This window comes from Manis pentadactyla, chromosome 8 (assembly GCF_030020395.1).
Source record: "Manis pentadactyla isolate mManPen7 chromosome 8, mManPen7.hap1, whole genome shotgun sequence".
NCBI lineage: Eukaryota > Metazoa > Chordata > Mammalia > Pholidota > Manidae > Manis > Manis pentadactyla.
The window spans coordinates 102719792-102743133 of NC_080026.1; the positions used below are offsets into that span (position 1 = coordinate 102719792).

General features: G+C 37.9%; 1 protein-coding gene across 1 annotated transcript; it reads left to right on the forward strand.

The window, feature by feature from the left end:
- Nucleotides 1-612: 612 nt before the first annotated feature.
- Nucleotides 613-22502, forward strand: RPP30 (ribonuclease P/MRP subunit p30). Its single transcript, XM_036925327.2, has 11 exons — nt 613-738; nt 2266-2321; nt 2974-3030; nt 3428-3502; nt 6115-6186; nt 9535-9624; nt 17086-17202; nt 17750-17779; nt 18205-18242; nt 18630-18709; nt 22310-22502. The coding sequence occupies exons 1-11, from the start codon at nt 657-659 to the stop codon at nt 22417-22419; spliced, it is 807 nt and encodes a 268-aa protein (XP_036781222.1). The 5' UTR covers nt 613-656; the 3' UTR covers nt 22420-22502.
- The last annotated feature ends 840 nt before the right edge of the window (nt 22503-23342 follow it).

Consider the following 23342-nt stretch of genomic DNA (forward strand, 5'->3'; position numbering starts at 1 on the left):
TCTCTGAAGGAAAACCGTAACACATTGCCATCCTGCACCTCCCTTGCCAAACCCGTTTCTGGCTTGGCCAGTCCTGGCGCTAAAGGCTTATCCTAGAGCGAGCCCTGACATCTTGCGGTTGAAGATGTGGACTGAAACACGGAGCAGCGTGCTGACACTACCAGTTCTGACTGAACGAAACGACTCTTCTCGGGCAGTTCTCTTTGAGTTCTTCGGGTCAGTTCCCCGTTTTCTCGATAAACCCATTTTAACGGAACGGACTTTAGGGGAAGGAAAAAAAAACAGTCTCCTTATGACTTTTGAAAAGTCGTGTCCAGTCTTAGCAAAAGTGCGTGGTTCATGGTAGGCGCTCAATAAATGTACACGTGCATTAAAAAAAATCACTTTCTACCTGATTTTACTGGAGTTATGGTGGGAGATGTGAACTCCTTCGGGGGAAACCAAACATCCTCATTCAGAAGAAAAGGAGGATTGAAGGAGGCTGTTGATCTCAACGCGTTAATTTTTGCTATACTTGGAGGCGAAGCAACGCCTGTGAACCTTAGTCAACGGCACGGAGGGACTGACTGCGCATGGAAACTACAATTTCCAGCATACCCTGGGGGCGGGCCCGGCGGCCGCGCAGACGGGAGTGCGGGTGATCATGTGACTTCGGCATGGCGGTGTTTGCAGACTTGGATCTGCGAGCGGGTTCGGACCTGAAGGCTCTGCGCCGGCTGGTGGAAAACGCGGCTCACGGTGAGTCTCCCCGGCTTCTCAGGCTATGGTGCCTGCCCTGCTGGCTGCCCACCAGATCATTCGGCCACTCTTGGGAGGGATCTGCAGTGCGGGGCCTCGTTCAGGGTCTTTGGGATGCTCTTGGAAGCTGATACCCACCGCGGTGTTGTCCCTATCTCGGGAAACTCGAAGACACTAGGGTGCTCGTACCCAGTCCAATTTCTTCTTTCTTGAAAATTTAAGGAAACTGAAGCCATGAGAGAGTGGGGGATTTGCGTAGGGCCGCATAGCTAATCGGCGACGGAAGCCGGGGTTTCCAAGTGTGCAGTCTCATGTGTCAGGGCTTTTGATGTCACCCCCTTTTGCCTCTCAACGACAGTGTCCGAGCAAATGCGGGAAGCTGGTGCACAAACGAAAGTGCTGTGGAGGTCTCAGAGAAGGGGGGGCATATGGGGACGCGACTATTGGAATAATATAATAATAATGATAATATAATAACAATAGTGTATTGTTTAGAGGAAGTGTAGGTGAGAGCGCTAGACATTCTGGGCGGTGAGAGGGAAGCAGCATGTCCAAAATGCTAGAATGTTACTCATATTTGAATCCAAGGGAAGTGAAAACCCTGAGAGATAAGACCCCATTTCAATTACTGGAGTTATTCATGACTACTGTCTTCTTAGACTGTAAAGTGTGGGGATAGAGAGGTTAACACTAAAGAGGTTTCTGTGGGACCTGTCAAGTAATGGATGCTCAATAAATACTTAAGGAAAAAAGGAAGTGGGACAAACTGATGAGAGGGAGAACCACTGTTTTGGCATCAGTATTGTCTTTTAGTATTAATATCCTGCCATCCCCATTGGTATTTAAAGAAGTTAAAGGTAGGAGTCATGATTGAGACATACTTGGTAGTCCAGATGTCCAGAACAGTGCTGTGTTGAGGCCCATGCAGCAAGGTCCTGGCCTCAAAAGAGTTCCCAATTTATTAATGGTGGGCAGCCCACAAGGGGAAGTGGGCAGCCACGTGAGGGTTATTACTTCATTTCTCCTTAGGAGAAGGGCCTCTGAAGGAAATAGAAAGGGTAAAAAGCGAAAGAGTGAGCAGTAATAAGGATGGCAGGGGAAAAGAATATACTTAAAGGGATGAAAATGAAAAAAGGTACATGAAAGAGAATGATGGTTAAAAGGAGAAGCATAAAGGTAAGGGTCTTTAATGTCATTCTAATAATACGTCACAGAAGTCCTACAAAGCCCTGATTCTGTGCCAGGCACTGTTATAAAACATCCTGTGTGTATTCTCTCATTTATTCTCATGACAGGTGTATGAGGTAAATTCTGTTCTTAATGCCATTTGACAGATGAAGAACCTGAAACTTAAGGTCAAGTAGCCTGTAAGTAGTAATGTTTAGATTTGAGAGCAGCAGTGTGACACCAGACCCCATGCCCACAGCCACTCTATTTGCCTTCTCGTTTTGTCATGAATTGGGATGAGCCTAGGTACACAGGAAAGAGAGGTTGTTATATTTAACAATGTTCAATTTTTCTTTTCAGTGGGCTATTCAGTTGTTGCTGTCAATCATGTTGTTGAATTTAAGGAGAAGAAGCAGGTAAAACAATTACTGAAGTTAATAACCAGCACTTGTTAATATTTGTTTTTCTACTGGTAATGTAGAAGCTATAGATGAGCCTATTTCTTAAATGCACTCTGTTATTTTATACGTTAACAGTTGAGCTGACATGTATTTGTGCAAATGATGAAGTTTTTTTTGTGAGGCACCAGGATGTGGTGTAAGGATTCTTAAAGTTGATTCAATGTTAATAAAGTGACTTTTAATAACTTTAAAAAGTACATTACTATGGACTGAACTCTAATCGCAATATTTAGGGATTTGTTTTTTTTTTTACTTTTTATTTTACTTTCATAGATTCATTACTGATTGATTTCCTTCTAATCATATTAGTTAGTATGTATATATATCTTTAGGCCAACAACTGTACCTTACTGTTTCAATCTAAAAGCTGTTTTTCATCCCTCCTATCCATTTATGTTCTCAGTGGTTTCTCTGCTCTTCAACTTTCTTCCTTTTTTAAAAAAACAAAAACAAAAACTTACTTGGTGTTTTGGAATACCAGAAATTAGCTTTCTTTCTTTCTGTTTTTTTAAGAATGGTCTTTTCTAAAAGCCCCTTGTAGGTTTTCTGTTGGGCTTTGTCTTGTTAACATGTATAATTTGGGGTGACTGTTTATTGTTTGTTGCAGGAGATTGAAAAACCATTAGCTGTTTCTGAGCTCTTTACAACTTTGCCAATTGTACAGGTAGGTGTTTTGTTGAGAAGCTTAATACCTATTCATTCATTCAAACATGCCCAGTTACATATGCAGTTCTCTAAGCTGCACTGCTCATTCCCCTCTACCGATCTTACTTGTCCATCAATATTCAGCGCTTATGTGAGACATTCTCTTACTCTTGATTCTGTACTTCCCAGATGATCTTTCTTGAAGTCCCACTGCCTTTAAATTATCTATCTCATTATGTATGATATGAATGTCTTTTTTTCTCTAGCTGTATTATAAATTCCTTGAGATCAAAGTCTAGGTTTTATTAATCTTCACTATCCCTTACTGATGGTACTTTTAATAAATACTTCCCACTGGTAAGGAGGAAAATCAATCATTTGTATTTTGTGTTTTGATAGCATGTTTTTGATTATAGGGAAAATCAAGACCTATTAAAATTTTAAGTAGACTGACGATTATCGTTTCGGATCCATCTCACTGCAATGTTTTGGTAAGTTAACTATTTTTCTTCTCATTTTTTGGCCGTATTGATTAATACTGAACAGGTGGTTTTTCATCTCACCCTGTACTTACATGCCCTTTCTGTGACTTCTGCCTGCTCTCCCTATCCTTTGAAATCACATAGTACAACACAGTCTCTTCTACTCTGGCACATGTACAGGGATACACAATGAAAGAATTTTTTGACAACTGCTATTCACTGAACTCATGAACCAGAGTCATAAGGTGGGTGCTAGGGATACTGCTCTGAATTAATATAGACATAATCCTTGAACTTACAAAGTTTATAGTTTAATTAACAAGATAAGCTTTAAGCAGATAATAATTTAAAATGTGAGGAATGTTTAAAAAATGGGAGGTAGTAAATAAAGAATGCTTTGGGAGTGCATACAGGGAGACCAGACTCAGGAAGTTGATTGTTCAAGTTGGAGCCAGAAGAATCAGGTTCTATAGCTGTTGAGTGGGGGAGAGAGTGTTCCCACAAAAAGGATGGAGGGTGCAGATGTCTTGAAACCAAGGAAAATGTGTATTCTGGGAAATGAAGCATCACTAACAGGGCCAGCCTAGTGAGCTGGCTAACCTGAGATGAGATTGGGAAGGTAGGTCTGGGTGAACAGTTGGAAGCCCTTGAAGGTTTTAACCAAAGGAGAAAAAGTATGAGGTGTACGTTATAAAGAATGGATAGATTGCAGGGGGGTTAAGGAGGGGATTTGAGAGGGCCCCAGAGGGGAGGATTGATGGATTTATGAGTTTTGATGGTTGATTGAACCTAGGATAATGACTCCTGGTGTGTCCTGAGCAGCCTGGTTAGGTTGATGGTGGTACCATATCCTGAGATGAGATGTACGAAGAGAAGCAGGTTCAAGGGCATCTGTCTGGGACATGATGGATTCTTGCGAGAGTGCCAGTAGGGCTTGTCCAATGGGCAGTTGGAAAAAAGGTGTGATCCTCAGAAGAATAATCCAATTAGGAAAACTGATCTGGAAATGGTTGCCCTGAAGAGAGGGATTGAAATCCTGGGGATGAATGAGACTTCCTGGTCAAAGTGCAGTGAGGGAAGAGGAGGCCCAGGACAGAGTCCCGAGGAACTTAAGCATCTAATGGTGGGATAGAGGAAGATGAGCTAGGGTTGGAGGCTAGGGAGGGACTGAGAAGTAGGAGGACAATGAAGAAAGTGAGAAGGGAAGAGTGAGGAAGGGTGTGCCTGAGTAGTCAAGTAGGAGAAGGGCTAAAAGATGTCTTGAATTTATCAACAGGGAAGTTGTTGGTTGCCTTAGCACAAACCATTTCCGTGAAAACAATAGGACCCTGAGGAAATGTGGACAGGGTATCATGTTGACTTGAACAGTTTCACTCCACTGGGGGCCAAAAGGTTGGTGGATGAGAACCTGCTGTCTAGATATTGTTTGCTAGATGGGAGAGACTTGAGTAGGCCTGCTGGTGGGAAGGATCTAGTGAGGGAGAGAGAGTGAGATCCCGCAGAAGGTGAGCTGTTCCGTCTTTCGCTGGGATGGACTCCTCTGTCACAGAACAGGAGCAATCAAGGAAAAGGCTGGCCTTTGTCACACTTAACCTTGCAAAAGAAAATGTGGAACGCTAGCTAGATTCTGGTATTTCACACAGCTTCAAGGAAGCATTCTGGTTCTCTAGGCCCAGGGCAGACGTATATGGAGCTGACTTTTGATAGGTCGCAAAGACTTTCATTTTCTCTTGTTATCATGAACATCCTGGTCATACTCTTTATTCTCTTCCCAAGTGGAAGTGGGCAAACAGAGGGCAAAAAATCCTGGATCCCAGCTCACAGATCTGCCCAGCAGGCCTTCTTACCTGCTTAAGCATGGCACTTGCTGCTTCTCTTCAACCCTCCTCTTTCCTCCTCTAATTCTTTTAGGTCTTTCCTTTTACAAAATAAGAGGAAAACATTCAGAAGGTGCCAACAGGCATAAAATAAATATGTATCATCTCATCATTCAGAGACTGTACATGTGAATATATATTTTTCCAACTTTTTCACATACATACACTTACAGTGTAAGTTTGAGATTTTCTTTTTTAAAACAATAACTCTTACTTTTTAAGTGATAGAACCTTCTCCTTCAGCCCTAAGGCTCTTTAGATATTTTCTTGCACATCTAGCATTTTAATTTATATTTAAAGGTATTCTCATTGTGAACGTAATTGCATCATGCTCAGTCATTATATTTCTTCACTCACAAAACAATGGCAACTATTGAAGCAGACATAACGCCTTAAATGATTTTGTATTCCCAGTGTCCTGCACAGAGCAAATGTTCAGTAAATGTCTGGGAAGCTCCTCCACCAGCTTGTAAGAGCAAGAGCTATCTAATTTGATTTTAGTATCTCAAATCCAATGTTTGATACACAGTTAAATTGTAACAAATGTAAGGAAAGAAGGAGGATGATCAGTGGGATGAATGTGGTGGGATGGATGTTGGTATCTAAATTTTCATGTGCTCTGAGGTCTTCCCTGTGTATTAAAAATGTTACATGATTGAAATATAAGTGCAGTCACGCCACTAGTCAGAATTCCATGTGTATAATTTTTGTCACTATATGATAACATTCTTTTTCTGTTACTAGAGAGCAACATCTTCAAAAGTCCGGCTATATGATATTGTTGCAGTTTTTCCAAAAACAGAAAAACTTTTCCATGTAAGTAACAGTAAAAGAAAGTAGTATTTATTATTTTATATAAGATGTCAGCTGCTATGGCTTTGTAGGTGACCTGTTTTGCCCCATCTGGAAGCTTTTAGCATTTTACATTTATACTTGAATTCTGGAATTTTGCATGGGTGTATTTGAATGGCATGTCTTTTTTGTTTGGTTTTATTCATCCTGCTAGATACTGGATGGGGTCAGATTGAAAGAGTCCATCAGATTTTCTTGTTTTTTAATCTTTGCTTCATTTGTTCATTCATTTGCAACTCTTCTTAGGTAAATATTTGTCCAACTGTTTCTAGCTCTAAATTCATTTCAGTTTCTGCCTTTCACGCTATTCACTACTGCCTGTGAGGGAAGAAAGGTTCAAGGTTGTACTGTGGCAGAGAAGATACCATCTCTTTTAGCTTTCCCCTTTGCACATGCTGAGGTGTAGTCCATATGTCAGCATGATCATGTCAATGTTTAGTCTTCCAGAAATTCTTCAAAATCAATCATCTGCTCATAGCATTCCCCTTTGTGATCTCAGAGCCTTTATGAATATAGAGTTGACCTTTGAATAATACAGGTTTAAATGTCAGTCCACTTATATTTGTATTTTTTCAGTAAGTGCTATACAGTACTGTAAATGTATTTTCTCTTTCCTATGATATTCTTAATAACATTTTCTTTCCTCTAGCTTACAGTATGTAATACATATAACATACAAATATGTATTAATTGACTGTTTATGTTATTGATAAGGCTTCCGGTCCAACAGTAGGCTATTAGTCATTAAGTTTTTGGAGAATCAAGTTATACTCAGATTTTAATGCCTCTAACCCCTGTGTTGTTCAAGAGTCATCTGTAATTCCTTTTATACTTTTAAAATTGCTATTTCTGTGGCTTTTCAGGACAAATTGTTTCACATGTATGCTCAACTTGAGACAAAACACACTGGGCATTTTAAATGATTACAGAAAAGAAAAAAACTAATGCAGTTTTTCAAGAATATATTTACTGTGTAAAATGAGGTTGTAGCTACTACTTTTAGAAATGTTGTCTGTATCTAGGTTCAAAAAAGTAGCCATCTGCCAAAACTATATCCACCAATGGGATATTGTTGGGGGAAAAAAGTACTAATCTTTGGTGCATAAGTTTACAGAACAGTTCATTTTTAAGCAAAATCTGTTCTAAAATTGTAGAAAGATTGCCCCTAAGTTTATCCAGTAGATGGAGCTGTTGACTAAGGAGGCTGATGGGTGGTAAATGTAGTTTTCAAGGCATACTGTCAATTCTTAATTGTTTATATTAGTGCAGGAAAACAGTACAGATTATTATGTATATGTATAATATTTCATTATTATGAAAGCTGTTTTGTTTTGTTTGGTGACTCCCTTTATAAAGTGCTCAACCATGGTAATTCTCAAGAGTTTGGTTTCAGAAAAAGAGGTGAGTAGCATCGAGTGGCTCTTAGTCATCAGAAACCACTGTGGAACTTTTTAAAAATCAGGCATGTTTAGATGTCCATCACTGAAGATTCTGATTCCAGGGATTGAGTCTGGGTATCTGTTTTTTCACATTCCATGGGAGATTCTAATTCAGTGCTGAAGCCCTAAGGAGGACCACAGGCATTTCCAGATTTGTTAAACAACAAGTTAGTTTTGTTATTAAATAATGAAAGCTCAGTTATAATGTAGACTGAAAGTTGGTAATACATCCAATTTTTTTTGTATATTATTTTGGTTTGATTTGAAGAGCATACATTTGTTTTTATGACTATATACCTGTGATTAAAGAAACAAGCTGAACATGGTTGGAAGGCATGCATTTATATAACCTTCCAAAAACTTTTACTGATTTATTATCTTTAACACATAATCCTGGAGGTTTTTATTAACATCTCCATTTTATAGAAGAGAAAGTTGAGACTTAGACTAAGTAATTTGCCCTAAATCTCTGATAGGATATAGCAGAGCTAGGACTTTGGGCTTTAGAGTACATTATAGTATCATATAGTGGTTTTATCTTGTTTATCTTATTACTTGTTTTTCTCAGATTATTCAAAAGTTTGAATTCAAAAGCATGGATACATGTTTGTATGGTGGATGGAACAGTCAGAAATATTCTGGAAGATGAAAGCTATAAATAATTTACAAACTGATTGGAATCGACTCTACAGATATACTCCCAAAGTTACTTGAAAACAGTTCTTAAAATTGGCACAGTTCCTCTTATCTGTCCACATCTTATTCATTCTTTAAGACTCATTTGAAGTTAGCACTCTGTGTTTTCTATATAAAAATCATTTTCTATAAAAAAAATATTTCTTTTAACCATAAAGCTTTTGTGAGTATATCATGGTTTGGAATTGGGTCAAATGCAATCAGTTTGTTACTTAACAGATTGTATTCTATAAGTCATTTTGTTCCATTTGTAAGTTCATTATCTAGAATTTACGCAAGAGTCCCTATAGATGATACTTTAAAACTAAGGTCTCTAAATTGAATCATAAAAGCATGCACACACATATGTTTACAATTAGTAGTATAAATGTTCCCACCTTAAATAGCATTGTTTTCATGGGAAATAACATACTGTTTCCCACTTGGAATATCTGAAAGATGTCTCCATAGATAAACCCTTCCTTTCCATAGTTACCCTAGGGATGAGGCAAAGATAAAAGACTGTAAGGGGAGTCCACTGGCCAGGAGTGGGGGAACAGCAGTGGGAGGTGGAGGAGAGAGTTACATAGAAGCTTCAGGAGCCTCTGAGTTGGTTATTCCCATTTAGGATTTAACATGACTTGACGGGGTGAAGAGAATTCAGGTTATTTAGCCCAGTGGTCTCCAAACTACTCTGGTTGTGTACCCTGTCAGTTTGCATCCCCAATATGTGTGTGTGTGTTTTTCTTATAAGTTATTTGCATGTTACCTATCTTGATGTGCTTATGGAAACAATATGCACACAAAACAAATGAAGTAAAAAATAAATGGAAATAGAAGTCCTATTTTCTTCCTCCTTCCAAAATCCAGGCCTTACCCTTTGAAGAGCAGCATTACAGAATATGTGCCTCTCTTAGCTGCTTATCCTCATACAGCCGACCATGAGTTGGAGGGTCTCTAGGCCCTGTCTGTTGAGATAGTCTATGGACCACCTCTGCTTTGGCTAAATTACAGTTAAACCATTCAAACCAAACTTGAAGGAATGGCTAACCACTGACTTTATAAAGGGACATATGTAGTTCACCTATGGAGTGAACCATATCTATTTAGATTTCTTTATATCAAGCTTGATTCTACCTTCCATTCTTAACATGTGCCAGTTTTCCTTCTGGCTATACCTGTTTTTTCTTCTTAACAGGTTGCTTGTACACATTTAGATGTGGATTTAGTCTGCATAACTGTAACAGAGAAACTACCATTTTACTTCAAAAGACCCCCAATTAATGTGGTAAGTATTATACTTTACATTCTATCTGTGAATCTGTACAAACTGGTGTTAAGCTAGAAAAGAAGCAGAAGAAACCAGTGTTCTTAGAAGGGAAAAAAACAAAGGCTAGATAAATAGGAGGCAGTCTAGAAAAGAGGATTTTATTTTATAAGGTGACTAAAGGTAGAAAGAAAACATGAGTGAGGATGGTATTTTAGAATAGTAGCTTCCAAATCTGCTCCGATTCTCAGAACTTATCCAAGGAGAAGAACCGACAGTCTAGATTACATTCCCAATCCTATCACAATTGGAAAATTAAAAACTAATGTATTTTTTTTAGGAGCAATAACTCTCCTACTCTTTTGTCTCTGTGGAATCACAACAGTCTCTCTTGCTAAAGAATTGGCTTGATGCCAAGAATAGAGGGGGACAATGAGGAGAAAACAAAGAAGTACATTTAAAGGGGAAACTATAAAACAGCTCTTTTCAGATCAATATTGAGAATATTCCTGAACATGTAACAATACTGGTTAAGTTTCAGTCTTTCCCCATGTTTTTGCCAGTACTTAAAAGTAAGTAGAAAACAAGAAAAGAAAATTATTACATTTTAGAGTGGGATATCTATGTTGTTTAACAACTCATTTATCAAATGTCAGATGTAGGCTATCAAGGAGAAGCCACTGAACTCTTCATTCAGTCACAGGGTTGGGACACTTCTGCTTGGGTCTTTGTCAGGTGAGATCTCATGTGCCCCAGCCATCTCTGGGTGATAAAAGGCACAAACTAGCACAGTACCCGAGGTGATGATAGTCTTACCTCACCTGTGTTCCTCTGCAGAGGTAGCAATCTCTGTCCCTAAGTTTGCAAGGCTTTTTACCACCCTCAGACTGCCGATCCAGTTTCCGTGTAAACGGCATACCCTGGACATTAGGCAGCACTGTAAGTTGCTGTATACATAAAAACTTCTTTACGTTTCTCTTGCCTTAGTGAACCAGGGAGGCCAGTTTCTAGACAGCTTTGCCTGAGTAAACCCATACACGATCCTGTGTCCTTGGTTGGGAGGTAATAGTAGCAGGTGCAAGGAATGGATAGCAGTCATTCCTTATGCCCCCCAACAGCAGTAAGCTTCCCAATGGCTGTTCTGATGAGGGCTTTCTGCTGGGTTCTTATGAACATATCCTATTGTTCAACCCAGATTGTTAGCTTCTGGGAGTACCAACTGTGGTGTCGTCCTTCTTAATTACTCCAATATCTTGCCTATAATGAATGGATCCTCCCTAAATTTGTCAATTGAGATGTGTCTAATTCAGCATATTGAGGTACAGCCTAGGGAGCGTGCCAAATCCTGCTCGTCATTAGTCATCAGCTGGTTGTCAGTATTCGGCAGGAAGCATAGAAAGTGGGGCACTGGAGTGGGATGGGGAGGGTGGCACTGGAGCCAGCAACACTGGACATCCTACCCTCCGATTCCATCTGTGAGTTCAGGAAAGCTGCTGTTTGATGGATATTTTTGGCTTATTTCCTACATTTTTCAATGTAAGAATTCTGAAAAGTAAAAATTTGACAAATGAGAGGGATATGCAGTATTCAACACAGAATCTGCTTTTTTAAAATCTGAACGTTTTACATACGTTGTTTAATAAAAACTAGATGGAGTGGAGGGAAAGGCTGTGCAAGATTATTTTTAGTCTTTATCTAGTGTAGAAGTAGGCTGCTGTGCAAATTGGTCAAGAAGCAGAAAAGTCCCTATTTGTTCATCTATTTTTAATTTAAGAGAGAAAGTAGAAAACATACAAATAAAAATGTCTGGCTCATTTTTCAGGGTAAATAATAGTAGTTATGTAGGTATGTATGTATTATTTGTATGTATTGTATCTATTCTGGATATGGAACTGAACATTTACATTAAGGTATGGAAATATATTCAACGTAAAAGTATAGGACATGTAGTGAATGTGAATAACAGCTCAGTCTTAAGTCATGGTTCGTGTGTGCTCCTTTGACCTTGTCTTTGGCCATGAAGAATAGATAGATAGGTTGGCATTATAAAGATCCTCTCTGTTGGGCACAGACCTTAATTTGGATAGGATTTGTACCCTTTTCTTTTGTGGTGGTGAAAAGCAGGAGCATTAAGGTGTTTAATTCATTAGTCTTTTACCAAGAGACCTTGAGCCATGTGAGAATTAGTCAGTTCAGAAGGTTGGGATTATAGGTTATTTCTGAGGATCTACTATATGGGTGACTGTAGTTCAAAATACGGTATGATATACCTGGAAGTTGATGAGTAGATCCTAAGCATTCTCATCACACACACAAAGTTAACTATGTGAGGTGATGGATGTATTAATTATCTTGATCTTGACAGTCATTCTACAATATATATGTATATCAGATCATCATGTTGTTCATTTAAAATACATAGAATTATATTTGTCAACTATTCCTCAGTAAAATTTAAAAAAAAAATGGAGCAGCCTGGGATTATGAGAGCAGGAGCTGGAGCCTACCAGAGCCCTCCATCTGTGTAACTGACCACTCTCAGCCCTTCTATTACCTTCATCACATGCTTAGGGCACCATCATTTGAATTAAAGTCTTCAAACCTCTTCCAAAGTCTTACAAATAACTTGCAGAAATCACAACTTCATCATGTGATAGTTGGGTTTCAAAAAAATTGAATTCATCTCCTCTATTTGGATAATCAAATGACTTCTAATTATTCTGCATTTTATGACTTAGCACTTTAACACCCGCAGTAGCCCAGCAGCTTTAGGGTGGGGTAGATGTTAATTATCTCCCTCATTCAGGTAAGGGAATTGAGACTCGGTAGTTAGTGACTCACTCACACAGATACACTTCTCTCAAAGATTGACTAGGGATTTGTACTCAAGCTTTGATTCTAAATCTGCCATCATTTCCTATTGGGAAATGCTGTTGAAAATTACAGTGGAGCTCTTTGTTAAGCACAGAACAATTCCATATTTTAAAATGTGATCTTTATGAACTTAGGTTTTGAGAATGTTTTTTAAACAGCACATATCTTTACTTGTGATTGTTTCCAGTGTTACTGCCATTCAACAATAAGTTTAGTGAGTTTTTTTCAGTGATTGTATTATTTTACACTATCTCTGATGTTTTTCTCTCAGCAGTTTCTTTAACCATAGTCCACTTCTGTTTTCATGGTCCATTAGCCCCCACTGAGAGATGTCCAGCAAATAGTGTCTGAAACAGTGAGGTTGTTCTAGGAATCATGCCATATATTCTTGAATTGGGTGTGAGTGCTGTTTTATCTTTATATTTCATCACACGTGTTGTGAACCTAAATGTATTAAGTGCTTTATTGATCCAGGGCTTGGACCAGTGCCAGCAAACTTGCCAGTATCAAAATTTTCTGTGTGGCAAAAACTCCAGAAACAAAGTTAAAAGATTAATAATGACAGACTGGTGGAAATATTTACATTCATCTCATAGACAAAAGCCTCATCTCCTTAATGTATAAAGAGCTTCTAGAAATTGAAAAGTTAAAAAAAGATGAACATTCCCCAAAAATAGATTAAGAATATGAAAGACATTTCACAGGAAAGGAAATACAAATGACCCTTAAACGTGAAAGATGCTTAAACTCATCATAATCAGAAAAATTTGTGTTAAAATCACTTGATTTGTACAAACCAAGCAGTTTGATGATACACTATTGTAGGCTGTGGGAAGGCGAGCATTCTCATACATTGCTTGTCACAGTGTAAATTGGAGCAATCCATATCAGAGTGGGAATTTGGCAGCTATCAAAATTACAAATGCTTTCCCTCTGACCTAGTGTTTAGTTTCCTGGAGCTGCCATAACAAAGTACCACAAACTGGGTGGCTTAAAACAAAAATTTGTTGTCTAACAGACCTGGAGGTTAGAAGTCCAAAATCAAGGTGCAGCCAGGGTCGTGTTCCCTCTGCAAGCTGTGGGAGAGCCCATCTGTGCCTCTTCCTAGCCCGTGGCAGGCTGCCGGCCCTCAGTCAACAGTTCTCGGCTTGCAGCTGCGTGACTCTGGGCTCTGCCTCTGTCTTCATGGTGTGTTCTCCTCTGTGTCCCTTTGTCTTCAGATGGCCATCATTTTATAAGAACACCAGTTGTATTGCATTAGGGGCCCACCCTATTCCAGTATGACCTCATCATAACTAATATATCTGCAGTGACCCTATTTCCAAATTAGCTCATATTCTGAGGTATGGGGGTTAGGACTTCAACAAACCTTTTATGGGGACACAGTTTAACCCATAATGCCCAGCATTCCCACTACAGTGTTCATTCTACAGATATATTGAAACAACCCAGAGTCTATTAGTAGAGGTTTGGGTATACATGCCATATCTGTACAATGAAATATTATGCAGCTGTAAGACAAGGCAGAAGTTATGAGCTGACAGGGAAAGCCTTCAAGTCAGAATGAGAATGCAGCTGGCTATATTTTGGATAAGAAAGAGAAAAAATAATATATATCCATATTTGCTTATATTTGTATGAAGAAACTCTGGAAGAAGACAAATTAGTAAAAGTGATTATGGCAAGTGGGAATTGGCAGATGGGAGCAGCAAGAATTTTTATTGCTTATGTTACTTCGGTTTGTGAATCATGTGAACAAATTACCTATCTTTAGATACACCAAAAGAGTGTCATCCTTTTGAAATCAATAAAGAACTAATTTTTATGAAATCAACAGAGAATCTGCATATTGTCCCAGTAATCAGTTCCCTATTTTCTTGCTCTTTTCATTCTCTTAAACTTTGCTTAGTTCTAGAATTTTACCACCAGTATCTCTTGATTAAGTATCACACATCTGCCCTTGGTTTGTAGCATCATTGTGACTAATATTTTTCATTAGTGAAGAAATCTGATCATCTGCATATTCCAGCACCTTTGGTCAGAGATGCGAACAAAAGCCAATCAGGCAGGCACTGTGGTTCTTTATGAAGAGGCTGTTAACAACAATCATTTGATGAGCTTAAGGCAATTTACATTAAAATGATCTTAGAAGCAGGAACCCAGGTAATGAGTCTGTATTTTATCTTTATAAAAATTTAAAATAAAGTGTTATGAAAGAAATGTTCACAGCCTTCAATAGCACATTATGTTTAGTTTCTCCATCTCAGAGTTTTCTTAGCTTTTAAAAGTGAACTTGATTAATGTACTAAGATCAAAGCAGAACTTTTTTCTTAAAAAAAAGTTAAGCTGATAATTATGTCATTTTTTTTCCTCCTTTCCCCCACCTCCAAAAAAAAAAGGAGTTTTTCTTTTGATCCAGTCCTCAGAAGGGGCTGAAATTTTAGAATCAGTTAGGAATACTTTGGGACCTGGTTGCCCAGTTCTGTGAATCATCAATATCTTTCATTTCCCCTCTTCTCCATCCTGCAGTGTGTGTTAGGATGTGTTAGCAACTAGAAGGATGAGGAAGAGAAAAATAAGCCAGCCTCTTTGGCTGATTAGTAGTTTTGGTAGAAATAACTGGGAATATTTGAGAATACAGCTAAAAGAGGCTTATATGTGAATTTCAGTTAGCCAAGTTCTTACTGGTTCCTTTAATGATGGACAATCCATAGTGAACAGTATCACCAAACAACCTCTTTCCTATAAGTTGCCATTTATTCACTCATAATATAAACATACTAAACCCTTTTTGTATAAAAGGCATTTATGTGTTACAAAGAAGTGTCATGATACCAGCTCTCTAAAAGTGTATTGTACAAGCTAGGCAGAGGATGAGGTGTTCATTGAACTGTGGCACAAAGAGTATCATAACAGACATCATCCCTAGAAATAACACAAGCCAAAGAATTAGATGTGGGAGGAAGTTGTCCGAAAAGGGGAGAGGGGAAGGTTGCAGTGTGGAAAATAGCATGTAAATTCTAGCCAATTTTGTATCAGATATGGAGGGAAATCTAAAATCTGGGCAGGAGGAAAAGTTAAGGAAAGGGAAGATTGGGGGATGAAAGAAACAAAACCTGTGTTCATGAAGGGGAAATAGAGCCTGCCAGGTACACTTGAATTAAATTAAGGTGGGCTGCCAGTTCTGGAAGAAGATAGGTTTTTCCATTCCCTGTAAACACTCAGGAATAGACCCCTAGCAGTCACAGCTGACCACTCCAGCTTGTCCTCTAGGTAATAGAAATTCGTTTGGCAGGCACAGACTGGGACCATACTGCGTGGTCCTTCCTTTGTTCATTCAGAAGGCCACTGCTATTCAGTGAATCCTGTCTCCAATTCTGAAGACCTGCACAGTTGGCCGTTCCCATCCTCTTCAGCCTCCACTCCCCTACAGAGCTCTCCCTCTTACTGTCTTCCCCAGCCTACGACTTCTGTGCATGCTACCACCCTCCCCACAACCCCAAAGCCTTTCCACATACTTCTTCCATCTGAAAATGTGCCTCCTTCTGCTATTTAACTACTAAATTCCTCCCTCACTCCTAAGCTTTCCTGATCTCATATATCACAGTTGAAGTTTTGTATTTTTGTGTAATTATTTGATAGTCTCCCCTACCAAACTGTCAGCTCTTAGAAGGGAGGAACCCTGACAGCTTTTGCTTCACCGTTCCCATGCTTGGTTGTCTATTGTGGATGAATGAAAATACTGAGTTGCTTGTGGAAAGAGGATTAGTGAAGTAGTGGATTTCAGTCCTATTTCCACCCCTTCCAGGCTGGTTTCTGACCTGTGCAGGATGCCTACCCCCTAAGAATGGCTTATGGAAGAAGTTTCTATTCTCATGTTGAAAACCAAGCTTGTCTGATGAGCCAATCAAAATCATAAAGGGCCCAGGCCTCTTCTATCTTTTTTGTTTGGCATCCATGAGCCCAGCTAAGAATCAGGGACTCTTATGAGTAAAGAGAAAGGGGAGAACAGATATTGGGGGCATTTAGCAGCGTCCACCATAGTGCCTTATAAAGGTATAGGAAGAGTTAAATGTATACATAAGACTCAGCACAGCACCTGGACTAGCACTCAACCTCCTGTTACTGTTCCTTCATTCAATATATGCCTTATAAATGACTTAACCGAGAGGTCTTCCCACCCCTGCTCTTTGAGCTTCTTTCAGTTCTTCATTCCTTCATCTCTTCATTCTTGGGTCAAATCACTTGGTTTACTATGTCTGCAAACAGTTTACCCTAAGTATAAAGAGCACACCTCTGTTGTCCTTTTAATAGTTTGTGGAGGAATAGCCCTTCTGCCACGTGACTGAGACTTTGCTGTCCTTAGCCTCCATATTCCTGTTTATATCAAGTCAGCTTCCCCACAGCTAAGATAAACTCTGTTGATCAAATAGAGTCACAGATCTGTTTTCTTCTCCTGTGGATAGTGCCACTCAGCATAAATCTGCCTTTGAGGCTATACCTTGACTTGCAGGGGTGAGGAGGGAAGCCAGGGTGAATTTAAATGAAAATAAAGTATGACAGTGTGTGTTTATCTTTAACCGTTTATTGTCTTTATTTCTTGTTAAGGCAATTGACCGAGGTGTGGGCTTTGAACTTGTCTACAGCCCCGCAATCAAAGATTCCACAATGAGAAGGTACACAATTTCCAATGCCCTCAGTTTGATGCCCATCTGCAAAGGAAAGGTATGGGTCCATAATTTTAGGATGTTTTTCAAATCTCGTAGTTTATTGTTATTAATACACTGGAATTGTTGAACAGATTACTTTTCCTTGAAGCAGAAAGTTCTTGAGGCACAAATTCTCTCATGTTAATGAGTTTTACAAGTCCTATGGGAAAGAAAATTATCAAGGGAAGAATATGTGAGGGGGGAAAAGATGTGTTAAAAGCCTTTATCTTTCAGTAAGGAATTTGCAGTTTACTGTGAGAAGAAAGTCTAGATAATAATGGCTTATTATCAGTGAATTGAATTAAGGTTCTATGACCTTTTCAACTAGTTTTTTAAACTAACTATCTTTTCTAAGATATGTTGGGAAGGTCTATTCTATTTCTTACCATCTGTTATCTTTGTTTTATCATGAGGTCTTCTGTTCTTTTACTTTAATTATTTACCTATCTTTAAAAGAAGATATTTATAGAACCTTAAATATTAAAATGTGATTACTAGCTATTTGTATTATAAGACTCTTCTTTTCACATTTATCTTAATATTGATCACTTTCTGTTTTGTAGAATATAATTATATCTAGTGCTGCAGAAAGGGTAAGTCTGGCATTAAACACATTGTTTTTGCTTTTCAAGTGATGAAACTGAAAAGTTCTAGGTGAGAAATTAAAATAGCAATGTAATGAATGTTTATTTCATGTATTCATTTTTAACTGGATTTGTTTATTGTAACTGCTGGAAAGTAAAATGTACCCCTATGTCCTTTTGACATTCAGGTTTTGTTTATACAGTTTTTCCTTTATACTGTTACAAAATGCTCTTCAAGATTCTTTTATATTTTCAAAAACTTAATAAAACCATAAACATTTTAAGGACTTAAATTTATGCAATGGAACTTGAATTTATGCAGTGGACTTCCTTGTTTTTGGATACTTCATGATTCTATTATTTACTGCAAATAAAGTCACTTAAATTTTATGAATAACCTCTCTCATGTCTATGTTTTGTTCATTTTACTTTAGCCTTTAGAAATAAGAGGCCCATACGATGTGGCAAACTTGTATCCTTTTCTGAGTAAGAAATTGTTAGAATTTTCTCTTAGGGAATCTGGAATTTGATGTGATGTATTACAGTTTAACAAGATCAGAATTTTTCTTAACCTTTTACTGTAAGTTTACCAATTAATAGCTTCAAAAACAAATTGTGTCAGGTTGTGGAGAACATCATCCTCTTATTTCCTGAGCTAAGGGGAAAACAGAAAAAGGAGAATGAGGAATGTTATGTGTTATGAAAGGTTGGCGTTGACTGAGTCTCTTCTCAGACACATGCTCCATTCAGGCTAAGATCCACTGTAGAATTTAAGTCTCTCTCAGCATTGTCAGTTACGTTTCTGTTAGTCTCATGTCCCTGCCTGACTCTGGGTTGAAGTCTTTAATGGCACCACCAGAGGGTTGCTCTTCGGGCTGTCTGAAAACGATGCCAAGGCTGCAGTGTCTACCAACTGCCGAGCAGTGCTTCTCCACGGAGGTGAGCCAGCTCTTCCAGGAGAAATGTCGAGTGGTCATGTTAGGAGCCAATCATTTTCATCAAGACAGTTGAGCCATATCTGCTTTTATTATCCAGCCCTGCAGAGTTCCTTTAGTGTCATCTTTTCTCACCCTCTTTGAACCATACCCGTTAATGCTTTCTCACCCTTCACTTCAGGCTTTACTTTCTGTAGTTTGTGGAATGAATATAGTTGGTGTTATAGAAATGAGTATTGAGTGTGTTCTTTATGGATGTGTGTCCCTGCCAGTATTGTAATAGGCTTTTGATCTCCCTTTCCCCTCCTTCCTCTCCAGAGGGGCATGCTCTCCATGCTGAGAATCACTGCTTTAGAGAACTGAAATGTTAAAAATAATGTGTTAAGCCATTTATTGGGAACACCAAGAAGCAAATACATTTTTAAAAACCCAACTAACAAACTCAAATTGTAACTTTTCATATTTACAACTTGTTCTTTTCTTGTTTTTCTTTACATGTTCAAGTATGTGCAGACTCCACCCACTTTTGTTCTCACTTCATTTACATACATCTGTCTCTTCATCCTAATTCTACTACTTGAAGCCACTGAGTTTCTTACTCATCAGATGATAAAAGTTGAAGTAAAAGTATTTAATATGCCAGGACTTTGGAGAATGAAAATGAAGTTTCATTAAAAGCAAAAAAATTTACACTTTTGATCTACTGTTTTATCTTCATTCTCTTTGCAAATTTTAGCCCTACTGGTAGTGGTCTAGAAGCAATTTACTTGGTATCACCAGGTGAATTTTAAACTTCAGAATAGGTTGTTAATAGACTACGTTAATTGGCATATGAATAATTAAGTTATTGAGGGCTTGTGTGTTGTATCTGGATTTTAATGATCTGATTTCCACTTGGGAGAACTGATTACTATACTGATTTAGAATACAATATCATGAATTAGATGATTCTGCTTTTGTTTCTAACATTTTTAGTTTGAGATTGTTGTATTATATGGCCTAAATCCTATCATATAAGCTTTGAGAATGACCAAATTAATTATGAATTTATCAAGATTTTTTTGAAATTAGGAAACAGTTGGTTAACACTTTGGTAGTTCTGCTATTATTTTCATCTATTTTAAATGAATATAAAGAATCATAAAAATTTTGGATAACAATTGTTCCAAAATAGACTAAAATAATAAAGGGAAACTAATAAAAAATATAATAAAGAAAAATATGAAGTTCTGCATTTGAATACAAAAACTCAATAGGACGTATATACATAAGCTAGGCTTTTATAGAAGCTAAACTGAAGGAAGCCATGTGGACTTTAGGTAACATTACCACTCACCTAATAAGCCCTGCACACTCCTGGTTTATGCCTGCTGTCCCTGTGGCCCTAACAGCACATTTAGAGGATTCATTATAGTTACTCTGGTTTTACTTGATATGGGGTCAGTATGAGACAGTAGTGTGGTGGGTTCCTGAGATTGCTAATTTGGCCTTAGGATACATTAGAAAAAATAAAGGACTCTAAGGCAAGGGGATTCAAAGTCTCATTAGTATTCTTTGCACTGATGAAGTCCCAGGTGGAGTTTGTATCATCCTGAGTGTCACATTTAAGAAGGACAGCAATGCACTGGGGCAATAGCAGAAGACAGTTAATAGGTTCATAGAGGATCTGGAAAGCTTATCATGAGACAATTTGTTGCAAGCAGTTCAGGAATGGATACAGAATGGAAAACAGAAGACTTAGGACACAGAGTAGCTGGCATTCAACATTGGAAGGCTTCCTGCAGGGAATCAGAATTAGATGGTCCTATGGGGTTCCAGAAACCAGTGAATAGAATTTTAAGGACATTGTGGGGAAGGGACAAAGGAAAGAGGTTCAAGGTCAGAGACCTCTGTCTGTGATTGATGAGGTTGCTGTCCTTAAATAGCCACTGGACCAAGATGGACCTGTTGGGGACACCTACCTTAATTCCTCATGAACAAAACAGTGCACTCATAGATAATTCTTTTAGAGGTAGTTGTAAATTTTCTTTGGCAGGATGAGTAAAGGGAACACTGTATGTGAAAACACTGTTTAGACCAAAGCCCTACACAAATGTAACTTCCTGCTATTAAAAATATATATTTCTAACAGACCTACACTGAGTTACACTATCTGATAACTATAAAAGTCTTATTTTTCAGTTTATAATGTTTCATCTTAGATTAAGAAGTAAATGTTCATGTGATTAAAAAAACATTTCTGAGATGGAGCTAAAGTAACTTTGAAACTAATGCATTTTGTTTTGTTATAAAGTACTGGTTTTCACAATTTAATTTTGTATTTTTTATTCAACTGATTTTATAGACTTATAATCATAGTGATACAAATAGACATCTTTAAGTGCAACATTTTTCATTTGGTGAAATGGAAATCATTGGCAATTTCTACTTATTTTGAGGTTTTCTGATTATGTTGGCATTTTAATGACTTCAAGAGCAGTTTTTTCCCTTTATTAAGTAAAATGCTTTTAAATAATTGGCAAAGATTTAGTAGACTTGATAAATTAACCCTGATAAATGAGAAGGTATTATTTTACTCTTCAGAATTCACTGTACTTTTATTTCTTAAAATAAATAATGCTTAACTAAATTTATGTTCATCAAGTTCTTTAGATCTTACTTCCCTTGTAGCTGATGGATCTCTCTCTCCCTTCTTCACACCACCCCTATTGTCCACTAAACCTATGAGGTCTTCTTACCTCTCTTGCCTTTGCAAAAGAATATTTTCTTTTCCTTTTTCTATTCCTAGTGTCACCTCTCTTACATACTTTCCTGATTCATCCAAGCAGTTATTTCTTGTAGGTGCCTCCATATTTGTTACATTTCCCCCAAACATACTTTTATCTCAGTGTGTGGTAGGAAGAAGCACTTTGTTAGGCATCTTAATATCCTCTGTAGGTGGCAGCGCATGACGCATTAGAACATGATTGGCAGACATTGGGCAAATTTAAATTGAAGTTGCTGCCAACCTGACCTAAGCATCTAGTAATTCCCACTCTTCTTTGTCCATTGTCACCAATATATGAGATCAGTAAACAAGTGAGTTTGATTTCTTCATTCACTCAACAAGTGTTTAAAACACCTGTTTAATAACCAGGCATTGCTACATGTTGGCAATATGATACATTTGATTCTTCAAAGGTATATTGATGACCTACTGAGGAACACAGGTGTGGTATGTGCTATAAAATAAAGCGAGCTCACACGCCACGATGGGAACAATACAGTTGTCTCTCGTACTTGCTATCTGATTCATCTGTCTTTCTGCCGTACATAAAGCATCTGCTGCACAAGGTCTGTGACTTGGGTTCTGGTTACGTAGATGCCATGGACAAACCATTAGAGGTCACCTGCCATGCAGTTTTACCCTCGAGGTAATCCCTTTGGAGTGAATTAGATATTCATATTATTTGGATATTTGTGTATGTTGGGGGGAAAAGATAATTACAGTAAGTGGCATCAGGACTCAAAATAGCTCATTATGGTTTTGTCATACTTGTAAAGCCACCTCTTTTTAAATCTCAATTTAACTTCAGGTGCTATGGTTTTCCTGTTTGATTTATAGAAACCAGGAAGACTGCTTTTGGAATTATTTCCACAGTGAAGAAACCTCGGCCATCAGAAGCAGATGATGATTCTCTTCCAGCCTGCAAGAAGGCCAAGTGCGAGGGCTGAGAAGAATCCCGCGTCTTGTCAGCACTCCCTTACTCCTTTTGGTAGTCCATTAGCCACAACAGAAATAAAAGCTTTGTATGATTTACTATTTTCACTTGGAGCTAGAAAACAGGAACCTGTAAAAATGATTTTGTATTCAGTCTGTTAAAATAACAAACAAAACCTAGTAAAGCATTAGAAATAAAAAACCTGCCAGCTGCATGAATGTAGTTATATTATAAGAGAAAAGAAGAAACTAGTTTATTTGCTTTTGTGTTGAGTGATACAACGGCAGGTATGATTGAATGAGATGTTTCAGTATTTCAAGAGACTCTTTAAAAATGTTTCCTGTTCATTTAAAAACTCGTGCTTTTCTGCTTTACTTGACATCATGGCTCATTACTTTTTAATGTTACTACTTAAAAAGTGATTATGTTGAGGACTATTGAAACTTAAATTAAGGGGTTGGCTTTTAGTTGATCTAATCTTAGTTTAAACCTCTCTTTGATTGTATTCATCAAATCAAAATTCTGTGTAAAAGGAGTTGCTATAAAATTTGTGGAAGGAGAGGGAAAGTGGGTATAAAATCACACTTGGCTTCTTCCTTTGCTGGTTCTTAACTCGTGATATCCTTGAAGTAGGATTCCCTCTAAGTTGGAAGCCCCTGAAAATCTAATATTGATTTTCCTAATAGTTATATGAAAAATACCAAAGCACTGGACTCAACCAACTTTGGAAATAATTTCTTTAGTAGCAGGATTATTATATTAAGTAAAAGTAACCTTTTTTGCACATATCCGCATTTATGCTTTATTGATATAAAGAAGATTGTTGAAATGAGAAAAAGAACACTGTTCCGAGAGTCAGAGAAAAGACAGAGAAAGCTTCACATGAAGCTCAGTTATGAATATAGATGTTTAAATAAAATGTTGTAAGAAACCATT